We start from the raw sequence: 14350 nt of genomic DNA on the forward strand, positions 1-14350 counted from the left end.
GCCTTTCCTAAACTCGACTGAGTCTAAGTCATCTGACGTTACATCCTTCAAATCAGCAATTGCATTCAGTAATTTTAAAATATTGCCCCGATTCAATATATCATGAGAACCTCTTGTAGTATATTGTGGACAAAAAACTACTTTTCTGGACTCACTCAAGGAATCACGAGCCATTGATTTATCCTTATTTATATGACTTTTTGTTTCCCTCTTCCTTGCGTCCGGTAGCTGTGCCTGAATAGACGCTTTTCCCGAAACGGGGACATCAGTTATAATTTGTTCGGGGGTGATTATCTCCTCAGTAATATGTTCATTATATTTTTCATGAATGGGACTATTTATAGTTTTCTGAATAATAGGATTTGGCTCAGCACACTGTTTGTCAGCTCCATTAAGTGCCTGATCTTGTCCATTAACTCCTGACCTTGATGTTACGGTAATTTTGGACCATATAATGTCATTAAACACGTCGGGAGCTGGGAGTCCGGTGACCTGTCCCTTTGACCCAACCGACAATTTGACCGGACGTGCTTCCAAGGGTCTGAAGATCGGATATAATTCTTTCTTATTGAGCTCATTAGGGACGACATCACTTATATATTTTTTTGTCTTAATTTATTATGAGTTTTCCTCAATCTTTTTCTCGCCCTTTCTGATAAGCCTTCTTTGCTTGTAGTAAAAGTTTGATTGGCATTATTTTGTATTGCATTTGGCTCATCGACTGATATTTTGTCCGTAGATTTGCTACCTTTAATCCCGTCTTGAAATGTATCATCGTTTGGAAGCCGATCTTTTTTCTCTGCAACATTAGTTTTTGTTGAGATTGTGTTTTGTTGCTGAATTTTATACATGGAAAGTTTGGCTATTAGATTTGTATTTGTATCTTCTCTATTCTCATTTTTTGTTGAATCCCAGGCTCTTCTGATGGGTTTCAGGACTTTGTTGCCAAGGATTAATCAATAACGCGATCGTTCGAAATTATTTTCTTTTGGACCATTCTGCTCGACATCAATTTTACTTCTTGAACCATAGAGCTGACGATGAACGGTAAATCTGAGAGTTTATCAATCAATTGCTCACAAGTGCAAGATATTAATTGATTCTCCTTGTTTGATTGAACTTTGGTTATCAGATTAGTCAATTGAAGAATTTTTGCATCTATTCCAACTACGTGAACGGCCAATATATTTAATAAGTCTACTTGAATGTTTAATTTGTCTGAGTGGAAATTAAGGGCATTGGTAATGTTGTCCATTGTGTTTAGTAGACTCTCCCATATACCACGATCTAGGTTATTCAATTTATTTTCCTTAGCACATGGTCTGTCACGACAATTTCCTCCAAATTTGGCAAGTAATGATAGGTCTACAGAGCTAAACAGATTATTTGAAGCTGCTGCTTGGGCCTGTGCAGTTTTACTTTGCTCCATTGAGATGGACACCTTTTAAGATCCAACTTTCCCGGGAACAAGTGTTGACTTGTTATCAATATTAATAAAACTGTTTTCCAGCATTATCTACTCGATTGGTCCAGGTTAAATAGTCTTATGCTACTATTTGGGCCATTAGGGCTAGATAATTCTGGTATCAATGAATTTCGCCCCCTATTACATTCTCCCTCAAATGAGGCGGAGGCTAACAAAAAAACCTTATCAGTTAGGTTTTGCTCCGTGCCAGGGGGTATTTTAGTCACTGAACCATTTGAGTCTTGACTACAAACCTGCAAATTAAAAATCTCCTTTCGACCAGTCGAAGGTGCAGATGGGAATGCGTCAACCATAGATATCCTTGGCACCAGAGAAACATTGTCTTGTGCATGAACTTGGGCTTTTGTCTGTATCGTACAAATGGGTTTTAAAGGCGGGTTTAAAATCGCAGCCGACGAACAAGGTCCGGAGACTTTACTTTCCCTACCATAATTCACCGCCTCTATTTCCGAAGGACGAAGAGAATTAAGCCCTGTAATTGTCTCCACTGGATAATCTCTCTTTGCACTGATAAATGGAGACAATGTTACAGAGGGCCCTTTGCCATTATCCTTATCTGCAGATTTTTGCTGCTGTTTAAAAAAACCTTTAATGGTCAATTGGTTAGGGTGGGCTGGATTATGTTCTTTGAACGTAGTTTTAAGGACAGTAGCTGGAGTAACTGAATCCTTAGAGGAAACTGCTTTAGGGGTGACCTGCAGTGGGACACCCCCTATACTTGAACATACTTCACTCTTCCGCCGCCGTTTTGGTTGGGGTCTTGGCAATGCCCCACGCTGTCGACCAGATCTCATAATAAGCAGAATAAACCAAAAGTAGTCCGAAACAGCTTTAGAGTCCTGTGTATGATGCCGCCTCTGCCACCTATTCAGCAAGCTTGAGGGCGTTATCAGCTTATTAATTGACATGCTTGTCTTATTAGTAGTACCAGACTCAGTAGTTTTGTTCTTATTGGTCTACTAGACCCGTACTCCCACTTTGGTACCTTTTTGGTGCCTTTTACACCCCCTGCTGACCTTCACTCGGCTGCTCCCCGCCGCTTCAGTAGTCCACCAGCTCCCCAGCTCACCACCACGCCTGCCACGTCTTGCTCAGGCTGCTCAAGCTCTATGCCGCTGGGCCACTGGGCCTCTACACCGGACCTCTTCACCGTTATTCCGCTACCACCGCAGCCTCATCCAGAGCAATGGGGTAGCAGACTTGCAGACTTGCAAATTTACTTTACTCACAGGCTGGCCGTCAACCGCCAGCCGCCGGCCGCCAATCAACACTGCCACTGCCTATCACCCGCTGGTTATCTGGGCTGGGGCAGGAGTGTGGACTGGACCCCGATCACTGGAACGCCAAGATCAGAATATGGAGGACCGGGAGGCCAAGAGCCGGGAGCGGTATAGCGTGATGGATATGAGCAAGCAAGCAAGCAGTATCACGAGCCGCAGAAAACTGCAATTTTCCCGCGGGGCCCCTCACCTGGCGTCCTCGTCCCCGTTCTCAACTCGCTCGACTGGACTCACAAGCTGCGGGAGACTGCGGGAGGCTACCGCGCTCACTTTTTAAAAATTTCCTGCGAAGCCCTGGCGTCCTCGCCTCACTCGACTCGCTGGTCGCTAGTCGCTGATTGCTGGTTGCTAGTTGCTGCTCTCTACTGCCTCCAACCTGCCTGAATGTTTACCTCTGCCCCTACTTTCTGTGACCGCTGAAGTTTGCCTTATTTGCTATTGTGATCAAAAGAGGGGCCGAAGTCTTACTGAGGTGTCACACCTAGGACAAACTACGAAAGACCCTCTACTGTCCTTCAACGAGGCATTGACAGACACACTGTTGGACACCTGGTCAAAACCAGGATCTTGCATGCTAGTCATCAGGTACATTGCCAGGGGGCACAGGCCTGTGGTGGGGGACTGTGCTTTCTCTCTGCAACACCCTTCTCTTAAGAGTAGTAGTGCAAGCCTCTTCCAGCTGATTAAACCTCAATGCATTTCTGAACACACCATCAGATAGAGAATCAAAACGTATGAAGACTTTTTCAAAAAGGATGTTCTCCTTGTCTAGCTTTGTAATGAGGTTAGTCAGCACTAGCTGTCCCCTGGGGAGGTACTCGCATGCGCTATGAGACAGGGTGGTGGACAGCTTGCCAGCTGTCCCACAAGATGTTTGGCCAAACCAATAATCTCGTACTCAAGAAAGCCAGGATGCTGCAAAGTTCTCCTAGAGATAGTTCCTGGACACTGCTGATTGCATGGGTAGAACAGTTTGCACCAGCGGGGCGCAGTGCTTGCATCTGCTCCACACGTTTCTCCAGACCATCCAACAATCTTTGATAGATATGGTCTTTGATGTACCCTGTCTCTCTAAAGAAGAGGCAGTTACAACCCTAGAGCAATTTGAGGACAACAAAGCAATGGCTCTCTCTCTTGCCACATTTCCTGCTACCCGTTTGAGACTTTCAAAAGGGGTACCAACTGAGGCAATGTCAGAATGTGCCTTGACAAGTATAAGCCTATCAATCCTTTTGAATTGGAGGCAGTGAATCAGGTTACTAGCATCCAGCCCCACAGGGGTGCAACATTAAACACAAACCCTAAACCTCCCTCTACCCCACCAAGCAGCTGCTGCATAACTGCATTGTCTTGCTCAGCAGCACACGATTGCCCGTTGGGAGGGCGCATCACCTTTCACTTCTTGGGGTGGAGAAGCATCACATTAAATCACTTGTTCCAGATCGTGGAACATGGTTATGCCCTACCCTTCTGTCCTATCCCTTGATATGCCACCCACACCACAACGCCCGAAAGACCATTTGTCCATACTTGGAGGGGAAATTAAAGCTCTTTTGGCCAAGGAAGACAGATAGTAGGGTGCCACATCGGAGATCGAGACTAGCTGTTACTCCCGTTATTTACTAGTGACGAAAAAGGATGGATGCCTTTGCCCAATCCTAGATCTTTACCCTCTGAACCTTTTCCTCTAGAAGCACACTTTCAAAATGCTGACCCTGGCTCAAGTTCTGTCTGCCCTGGATCCAGGATACTGGATGATGGCATTGGATTTGCAGGGTGACTCTTCTCACATCCCTGTCCTGCAATCCAACAGACGATCCATGGGGTTTCAGGTAGGCTAAGAGCACACTCAGTTCTCAATGCTCCCCTTGGTGTTACTGGTCCACCTCAGGTGTTCTAATGTTCAGTGGGATGGGCATTTCGCCTGATCTGTGCTGCAGTATATAGTCTGAGTGATTCCATGGGCCCACCACCTGGGAAGGTACTGCTTTGGTATATATTCACAAGGCAAGGAATCTACAGTTAGAAGTATTTATCAGAAGAACAAGTTATCTGCCTTTGGTGACATTTTTTCTGGTAGAGACAATGTCTAACTGCAGGTTCCTTCCCGACCCATCCTCCTCCCCGTTCTGTGGAAAGGACTCATACAGTCCTCTGATAAGGTTCAAGTCTTGACATTTGTAATCAGGCACACTCTGATTTCTATGGGCTCCTCGTCTGATAATGCGGGCAGAGATCAGAAAGAGACCGACATCAGCGTGGTGAGGTGGCACGGATATGGTGACTCTTATGTCACATCCAGGGCAGGTCGGACCACATGCAGAGCTGCTCAATGCCACCTACTGGCATGTGAGGTAGTTGGTATGAAAATCTTTCGGATTCAGTCTGGCGCCTGGGGAAATTCACAAGGTGAGTTATCTGTAGTTAGCTGGTCTATAGCAGAAAGGCGCTACCAAAGGTAAGTAACTTGTTCTTCTCGATTTTGAAGTGGCCTTACCTCCTTCATGTCCAAAAATAAGATTAAGTCACTTTGCTTTGACCATGGGTCCCACCTGTCTTGGTATCTTCCCTTTATAGTTGGGTACACTATGTAAATTCCTACTCTGTCCTCTCTATTTACAAGATTCTTTTCCATAATATTCACTAATCCATTTGCCTTGTTTGATTTCCTCACGATTGTAGATTCTTTATTCCATTTTGATGAGGTGATTCTCCAGTTTTACAATTGAACCAGACACTTCAGCCAGCACTGAGCATAATTCTTAATATCTTACTCACCTGTTCTTGCAAATCTTAATCCTGTACACCATGCAGGACGTTGCCACCAGATATTGTGTGAGGATCAGGTGGTCTCTGAAATAATACTATCTTTACTTAGCTATTTGCTTCCCTGGGCCCCACAATATTTTAGAGGCATGGTTCTGTTGAGGAAAATTTTCTGTTTTTGATTAGCCAGTAACCTCATTGTGGAAGGAAGGTGATCTTGTTACTAATTTGGCAAATTTGATATTGTCCTAAAAAAACATTTAAGATGTAGCTATCCTCGCTAGGATTCAAACCTCAGATCCCCAGCTGTACACTAAAATACTGTTCTGCAGTGACCTGAATTCGAATGATAGTACCCCATTTAACCGTAAACCATAAATCTGTCCAGTCACTTCACTGTTTTGCACCTCTATCCTCGTATTTGCCAGAATTGTGAGCTGAAATTTTCTGGCCTCAAGAAATTTAGAATTAATGACAAATTATTTTTCTCTGATACAGAACAACATGCTCAACCGAATTACACCAAACTTGGCATGAAAGTAGAACGTTACTCACCATAATTCCAGTGTTTGCTTTGGTGTAAACCTGCTTAGTAGTTTTCAAGAAATTGGCATTTAAAAAACACATTTCGAAGTGTGTTTGAAAGGGCTAAAAAGTATAAGATATCGGGCTCAATAGTTTGCAAACATCCATAAACTCAAATTCAAACAATGAATCTAATTGGTTAAGGAAGGTTTTTTTTCATCCTTCAGTTCTGTGGACCCGAATATCCCTGTTTTCTTTGACGAGAAATGTTGTGGTCACCATTACAGGACTCTGAGACTCGGTCTCCGAATCCTAAAAAATATGAATGAAGGGTCCAGGTGGAGGGCACCTCAATTCACTGCCCCCACTTAAATAAAACATTTTTTTTAAACAGTGCTTTTTGTTGGAGGGTTCATGGACCCCACTTTGACTCAGAGGTCCGGGAATTTAGTGTCTGGGTCTGCAAACCGCGACAAGAGCCTGTGAAACCTTGTTGGGACTCCCAAACCCTCAGGAGGTCCAACAGGGGCCCATGAGTCTGTGTGGGTTTGTTAATCCAATTGGGGTCTGAAGTTCCCCTAACTCCCACAAAAAAGAAGCTAGCTGTTGGTTGGCTACCCGAGAGCCATTTGCAGTGGGGGTTGGGCAGCTGTGGGGACTGGGCCTAGGGATTGGTTGCAGGCTACAGCCAAACCCCTCTGGGAATGGCTGAAGGCCATCTGAAAAGCTTGTTTTAGAACCTGGCCAAAGGGTGGGTCCTGTTGCTAACTCTTGCTGCACACCATCAAAGGGTTTGCAAAGCGACGTATGGTATAATTTCATAGAAGTTGCATGCAATATATGATCAAAAATTCAGTGGAAAAGAACAAGGTTAAGTGAAGTTATGGCTATCTTTGGTTGGAATACCTTGACGTATGTTAAAAAAAAACAAAAAAAAACAAGATCAATTAAAAGAAAGTACAGTTGTGATCGTGAATTAAAAATAAAAACGCTGACATTTTTAAGTTCTGGGTTGCTCCACAATCCACAACTCGCACATTAGCCTTGCAAACCATAAATTGCACACCAACTCTGTTTTATGCAAGGACAATAGATGCAGCAACGCTGGCACACACTGCGGTGTTCCAGGATTTCACAACACTAGCCTGATATCTAGAATTCTGGTTCACATGCTGGCCTAGGACAGTGTGATGCCGGCTCACAGCTGTGATAAGTGACGTGACCTGGAAGCGGCCTCAAAACCGTTGAGCCCACACCCCTCAGCCATCTTGAACTGACCGACCCAGGGAGCGGGGCTGGCTGTGCTCATGTACCAGAGTCAAAGATACTTGCATATTTTGTTTCCTAACCTACTGAGATGCAGCATAACAATAGTGACAGGCCTGACTATAACTCTCCTCTAGAGCAGAGTGACTGTTGTGATCAAGTAGTAAGACTTCAGCGGCTCCTCTAAGTATATGCATTGGCGGTGGCACTGGGTAAGGTGTGTGCAGCTTTGGGGCACTAATTTTGATGTGAATATTTCTGTAGGTCACTGTGTGAATTGTATGACTGAACTGTGAGATAAGAATTGTTGAGACTTAAGACAACATCGTGAAATAAAGTTCTTGAAATTAATGTTATCACAGTAGGTCAGTGTGACCACACCGACGCCACAAACTATCAGGTGTTTTCTGTTTTCTTCCTCCCTTTATTCCTCATTGATAGGATTTTGATTTGGACCAAACCTTCGGGCACCTCGATTACTTTTGTTTTGTTCAAGGAAGACAACTAGGTTGGTCCTATTCAATTTCTCTCTTCATCCCTCCTCTCTATTGCACAGAAGAAGTACTAAGGTGAAGGGAGTCACGCATGATTAACTTTCGGGATGCTGTTGGGCTCCCTTGTGCTTACGCAAATTCTGCTGTCCATGGCAGAAAAAATGGCTGCACGGAATTAAATTTGCCCCCAAAAAAATGATACAAACATGTGTTAGAAAGTGGCCTTTTTGGTATTTGGTGTAAATCCATTCAGCCTTTTCAAGAAATTCGCATTTAAAGATAGCCTCAGGTTGGGCATGAAGGGGTGAATTTGCAGAACTAGCTATGTATATCTGGAATTCTGGATGGTTGATCCCACAGGAGTTCAAGGACTCTCCTGCCATACCAAAAAAAAGAAAAAATAAATAGACCATTCTGATTTACTGTGGGAGCTTTTTTTTCTCCCATTGGTCATTTCAGTACTACAGTACCAGTGCTGATACCGCAACAACAAAAACAACGAATTATCTGATTGGCTAGCTGCAACATTGAAGAAAGTGATGTGGTCTCCATTACAGGAATTCTATACTCGGACTTCAGATCCTGGAAAAATGTTCCAAAGCCCACATAAGGGGGCGGGTTGGGCACATCCTGAACCACTGCGCCATGGGGGGAAGAGGGTCCCAAAGGTACCTCCCTTAAGTTTAAATAAAATAATTATTTTGCGTCAACGGTATCCTGGTACTGGCACCTGTAGTACTGAGGTACAAAAAAATATTGTTTTTTTAAATCACAAGAATCTGGTTATAGACCACACCCTGAAGTCAACTGCGCAGGCTGTAGGCTGTGTTCAGTGGGCATAGACCGCCTGCAGTGGGTTATGCATAGGGCCAACCCATGCTGCACAGTGCTGAGGGCTGTGCGCAGCAGTGGGATTAGACATCTTGGGGGTTGGGTGCAGTGCCTGGCCAATGGCCAAACCCTACGGAACAAACCAACTGCGCACAGCCGAGAGCAATTCACAGCACGGTTCTGCCACCCCACAGCAGGTTGGACTCGGGGCCAAGCCCTGAGACCGACCTTGCTGAGTGCAGCTGGGGTTGGTCGCAAGTTGCCCAAGGGGATTAGGTGTATGCTTAACGTAGAATATGATAATAAAAATAAAACAAACAGAAATTGTCAACAACAAAAAAACTCCAAAGGTTAAAGTTACCGTACATCAAATGATAAAAACAGACGGTTGTAGTGGTAGCTGCATCTCCCATAGATTTACAGTTTGAGTCCTTCGTGTGATGTTTGCCCACCTATAAGAGCCCGCTATCAATGGCCCAAACACAGTAGAACTATAGAAAAACAGAGAGGCACCATCAAATTTCCCAAATTGACTATAATCTTGCATATAAGTGTCCCCAAAACCCAGAACTTAATATCTTAATTCTTCCTCTCCTTATCGAACAGAAGAAACACTAGGGGTGTGTAAGCCTCCCCTTAATTTTAGGGTGTCCCCCATTTTACAAAAGAGAATATTTTGTTGCTTAGTTAAGTCTGAAAAAAGTGATGAACGGTTTATCAGATCTCGCCTGAGCCAGCACATGCGCTGCTCTGGCAAGACTTTTAGTAAGTGGGCTTCAGAAAATGTTACCACACGCTTTTGCTGGCCTCAAGCTTGCGGTTAGGCGCGCGGGCGCGCGTTTACGAGCAGAGGTGCCATCTGGCTTTCCTCATCATGCTCATTAAGTGCATCGCTCGCAGCGCGCGACCGCGTCACTTTCACAGCCGCGCGGCCAATGCTGGTTTCTAGATGCTTGTTTAGCCTTGCAATCTAACTACTGTGTCTTCAGGGAGCTACAGCTCAACATTCCTAATGCAAGCAACATCTTCTGATGATAGCATCTCTCCACTCCTTTTCAAGCCAGGAAAATCTGCCATTTAAAATTGGAGAAGAGGAAGAGATGTTGAGATACAGAAACAGAATTTTAGTGAACAGATACATTCTGCTCTATATTTCAAATTTTAAATTGTTTGCCTCTCTATAAGCAGTAACATTAAATATCATATTTCGAGTATCCAGGAAGTGATATCTGGGGCATCCCCGCCCCCTGCGCACGCGGCCGTTCACTGCGTACCCCGATGCCGTTCCACATGATGGCTCCCAGGGTCCGAGTGCCAACGGATTCCTGTTGTTGGAAAATGAGACATGACTGATATTTTGGCAGCTCTCCATTATATGTACACACTAACCAGACGGGCATTCTTTGCACGCCACGATATAAAGGAAATATAATTGATAATTACAACGAATAATTGAACATTATCTTTATGATCTCTAATATGCCTCCATATGGAGTCAGCTCGATTCATCTTAAAAGCCATTAGCTTCTGAAAATGAGAATGCAGCGAAGTACCATTACGGGTCATGATGGCATCATTTGTAGAGTAAACATGTGTTCTGCATCATCCCAGGTATTCCAGGGCAGTGGAGAGATTTAGGCAAACAAATAATAGAATAATATTCAGCGAGATAAGAAAAGGTTATTCTCAGCACAGCAGGTACCAAATCTGCGTGCACATTTTGAGTACATCGGGAGAGAATATTGATGGTGAGACAAGTACGGGGCGGACTTGAAAGGGTGCAAAGTTAAGCAGAGATCAGCCTTACTTTCCACAGAACACAGAGTTCCATATTTAGACTACAAAAGTGAGGATACAGCACAGATAGGTGACTCTTCCCACTAGAAAGGCAGGAAGACAGCACACACAGTCTGTGCAAGGATTTATTGCCTGGTTTGTGTTATGTTTAGTTCTATGAGATACTTAAATGATAAATCAGTCACTTGGCCAAGGTTCCCTATAAAACAAGCATTGGCATAGCCAATAGGTCTCGCCTTTGGGATCTTATAAGTGTTTAGTTATCCAGCACAATATCCTTTGGGCAACAACATCAAGTGTTGCGTGGCTAAACACTTATAAGGTCCCAAAGGCGAGAGCTATTGGCTATGCCAATGCTTGTTCATGTAGCAACCATGTCACCGAGGACACATAAGCTTACGGATTCTTTTTCGGAAAAGTTCTGTACTCACATTTGGGACTTGAGTAACTTTGTTTGTTCTGTGTATCCCAGTCTCTGCACCAGCAGTGATGTTGGCATAGCTGTGGTTTGTAATGTGTCTCTGTATCATATATTTCTTCTTAATCATTAATTAACACGTATCCATTTTATTTATTTCAGGCTGGATATTGAGGAAAAGAGACCTGATGATTTGGAGGAACGAAAAAGAATCTATTACCAACTTCCCATTCCGAGGGAGAATATCCATTTTCTATGCAGTTTGGACGATCTGACTGACTGCAAAAGAGCCGTTTTGAAGGTATATAGTGGGAAACACCATGGTGGAAGGCATGAAGGCATTAGCCATCTTGAATTCTATCCTCGGGTGTGGATGCTTTGCATTCTGTCACCATGCTTGGAAGTCATTTAATGATCCTTCAAGAAGGGGCACCCGCATTTGAAGTGAACTGCTGAATTAGATTAAATCGAATACCCACAGATTATAACACTTTTTTCACATGCAGATATCTTAAAGCAAAGCAACCACATATTTTGTGAGGTTATATCTGTATTACTATCTCCCGCGACTGGAAGAGTTAAACTAATTTAGTGTACTTCTTGGTAAGATGGTTAGTGAATGTTCACTGGCTTTATTCAGAGTGTACATGGGGATACATCTCTTTAATGTAAATTAGAATGGCCTGGGACACGGTGATGTGGACAGTATGAAGGTAAGGGGTACTACCTGTGGTTTAAGGTTCTACAGTGGGCATTACTCTGGGCAGCATATGTCCTTGTTTGTCATGTATCATGGTGGCTCTTTATTCTGTTCATGTTCCTTTGCCTCTTCACATCATACAGTTTCTCCTAAACCTATTTTTTCCACAGCCTGACCAAGTTGTGGGCGTCGATATGGAATGGCGGCCATCCTTTGGTACCCTGGAGAAGTCTCAAGTGTCACTGATTCAAATTGCAGTAAAAGAGCATGTTTTCCTACTGGACTTGTTGCAGCTCCCGAATGAGGTTGCGGGTGGTGCAAACGAGCTTGCCAACTTCATCACCGCTGTTTTCACTGATCCTGCCATCACTAAGCTAGGTAACCTCTACATGGCATACAGCTCGTTCTTCATACTCTGAAGTGGTGGAGATAGAGATTCATGTGATGGAGGGTGGAGTGCAGATGAGGGCGCAAATGTGCCTTTCGAGGTGTGTCATGCCCTTGGGTGGCAGGAGAGCTTTCAAAATATTGAGAAATGAATGGCTCTTCTGAAAAGTGACAGCTAGTGAACTTTGAAAAGTTGTGTGGTGCAATGTCCTCTCCACATTGCCCTGAGTGAATGATGCAAGCAAGCAAGCTGGAGCTCGTTTGATGGGTGTAGTGGGTCTCCCCTGAGGAGATATGGCAAAACCAGTTAAAATTGTTTTTTGAGCACGTTTTATATTCTTTGACAAAAACACTTTGGTCATGAAGGAGCACTCATACAATTTTCCAATATTTTAATAGTGTGCCAAGCAAAAGTAGCCCTCCACTAAAGGGTTATCTATTCACAACATGTAAGAAAACTTTGAAAAAGTGGTAGGAAATAGTTACATTTTCAGCTTAATTTTCAGAAAAATCTGGCTAAAAAGCTAGGAAACGAGTCTATAGCAGCAACACTAGCACACTTCTTAGATTGAGTCTACCAAACAACGCAAGCTATCTGGTTGCAAAATACCTATTGTTGACGTACTGTGAACTTATAGGGGCTTACTACCCACCCATTTCTTACTATTGTTTGGCTTTATTGTCACTCATTTTCTTGCGTCTTCATCAATGTCTTTCCTTGTCCATCTTGTGTTATCCTTCCAATGCAGCAAGGCCTCTTTACTATCCTCTTTACTGGTTGGCATCTGGCCTTCTAATGCTGTTTTCCACATCTGTCCCTTTTGTTTCACTTCCCTCCTCCCCTGCCAAATATCCCCATGCTCTTTGTTTGCACTCCCCTTCCAGTCTGCTCCCTCTTTATCCCATATACTTTTTCTTCTGCTCCAGGCTTCATGTTGCTCCGATGTGTGCTTCTCCACGCCTCTTGTGTTGTTGACTCATGTGTGCTTCTCTCCCCTCCCCATGCTGCTTTCTCCCTTGTCCTCGTTTTCAATCCCCGTTGCTTCTGCCAACCCACTCCTTTGTTGCTCCACCAACCCATGTGGCATTATTTAAAATTCTGCATTGTAGGATCTTCATTGACAGTCATAAACATTGAATAATCCCTCCTATCGCGCTGACTCTGGAACACAAACTGTGACACGGAAGGTTGTTTATCAACAGTGTCCATACTGCTCTCATCCCAAATTAAAATTCAAGTTTATCCTTTTAGTGTTTGACTCTCATGCTAGCTATGGCTAAACAGTCCAAAGGATCCTCAGGGAGGAGAGATGGGTTGTGAACTCAGTAATTCCCATATTAATGTTTGACCCTTGTCCAGTCAGCACTTTAACTTTAGAGGTAGTTTGCGCTTAGGCTTCCATAACTTTTTTTCCATTTTAGGTATGAGTGACAAATTTGAACCCTTTTTTTCCCACCATTATGGAATACTGGCGTAAAGTTGTGAGTCAAAGAGCTCCTCCTCAATTATTTTAAAGTAAAAATAGTCAGAGTACTTTGATAGGTGCAAGTTTCCATTTTATTTGTTCAGACATGGAAAGTTCTTTTTCAAGTGTTCCAACATTCAGATTATATCCTTTATTGTTTTTTTATTTTGTTCTTTCTTCACATTAAAGCAAAGTGAACAGCCTTCTTCACATTAAAGCAAAGTGAACCACCGACACGTGTTTCACCCAGTGGCTAAATTGGGCCAGGGATTTTTCAAGGCTTAAAATTTGAAGTAGAGGCACATCTTGTTAACATTGACATTTTGTTTTTCAGAATTACTTCACAATAGAGCAGAGCGAATATTTTAATCTGTTCGAGAAAGTCGTAGTCCCGGGGTAATCCCAACACGGTTCTGTCCACTAGAGTGATTATGGAATACTGGGTTTGCAGGAGGTCTCGGACCTGCTCAAAGTCACCAACTCCACACACTTCGAGGTCTTCCAAGTCCTAGATGTCATCGCACGGATGAGATCTCACTGACTCCATCACAGGAGGATGCTCCATCTCCGAGGGCAGTGACTCCACCAGCTCTGAGAGATGCAATGCATCCACCATTGCCAAAGTCAACCACTCCACCTCTGCCGCAACCGGAGCCGAACTTGGTGCCTCCTCAAACCGCTCCAGAGCCTGTGGTACTGGATCCGATTTACCTGCGTTTCTGGCTCCAGGTTCGGATCCATCGCATTTTTTAAATGCGATGTTTGGTTTTTTCACCAGAGCTGCGAACCCTACTGGTGCACCTGTTGGCCCCATGGGTCCGTTAGCATATTCCCTGGGAAGTTTTCCAGCTCACTTTGTCAAGGCACCGCTAATGCCTCTTCTGACACCGAGGTTATCGATTCTGTTGCAGTCTTTGGAGGGTCGAGCTAGATG

The 14350-nt window shown here is 43.9% G+C and overlaps 1 protein-coding gene across 6 annotated transcripts in view; it reads left to right on the forward strand.

Moving 5' to 3' along the window:
- The window catches only part of EXD3 (exonuclease 3'-5' domain containing 3), a 2855457-nt gene that overhangs the window by 1574358 nt on the left and 1266749 nt on the right, over positions 1–14350 (forward strand). For all 6 annotated transcript variants that reach the window (XM_085610760.1, XM_085610799.1, XM_085610781.1 and 3 more), the window contains 2 exons: positions 11026–11164; positions 11734–11941. In XM_085610760.1, coding sequence (XP_085466886.1) covers positions 11026–11164; positions 11734–11941 — 347 coding nt within the window. The remainder of the gene's footprint in view (positions 1–11025; positions 11165–11733; positions 11942–14350) is intronic.

Source organism: Triturus cristatus, chromosome 1_2 (assembly GCF_964204655.1).
Source record: "Triturus cristatus chromosome 1_2, aTriCri1.1, whole genome shotgun sequence".
In the NCBI taxonomy this organism is placed as follows: domain Eukaryota; kingdom Metazoa; phylum Chordata; class Amphibia; order Caudata; family Salamandridae; genus Triturus; species Triturus cristatus.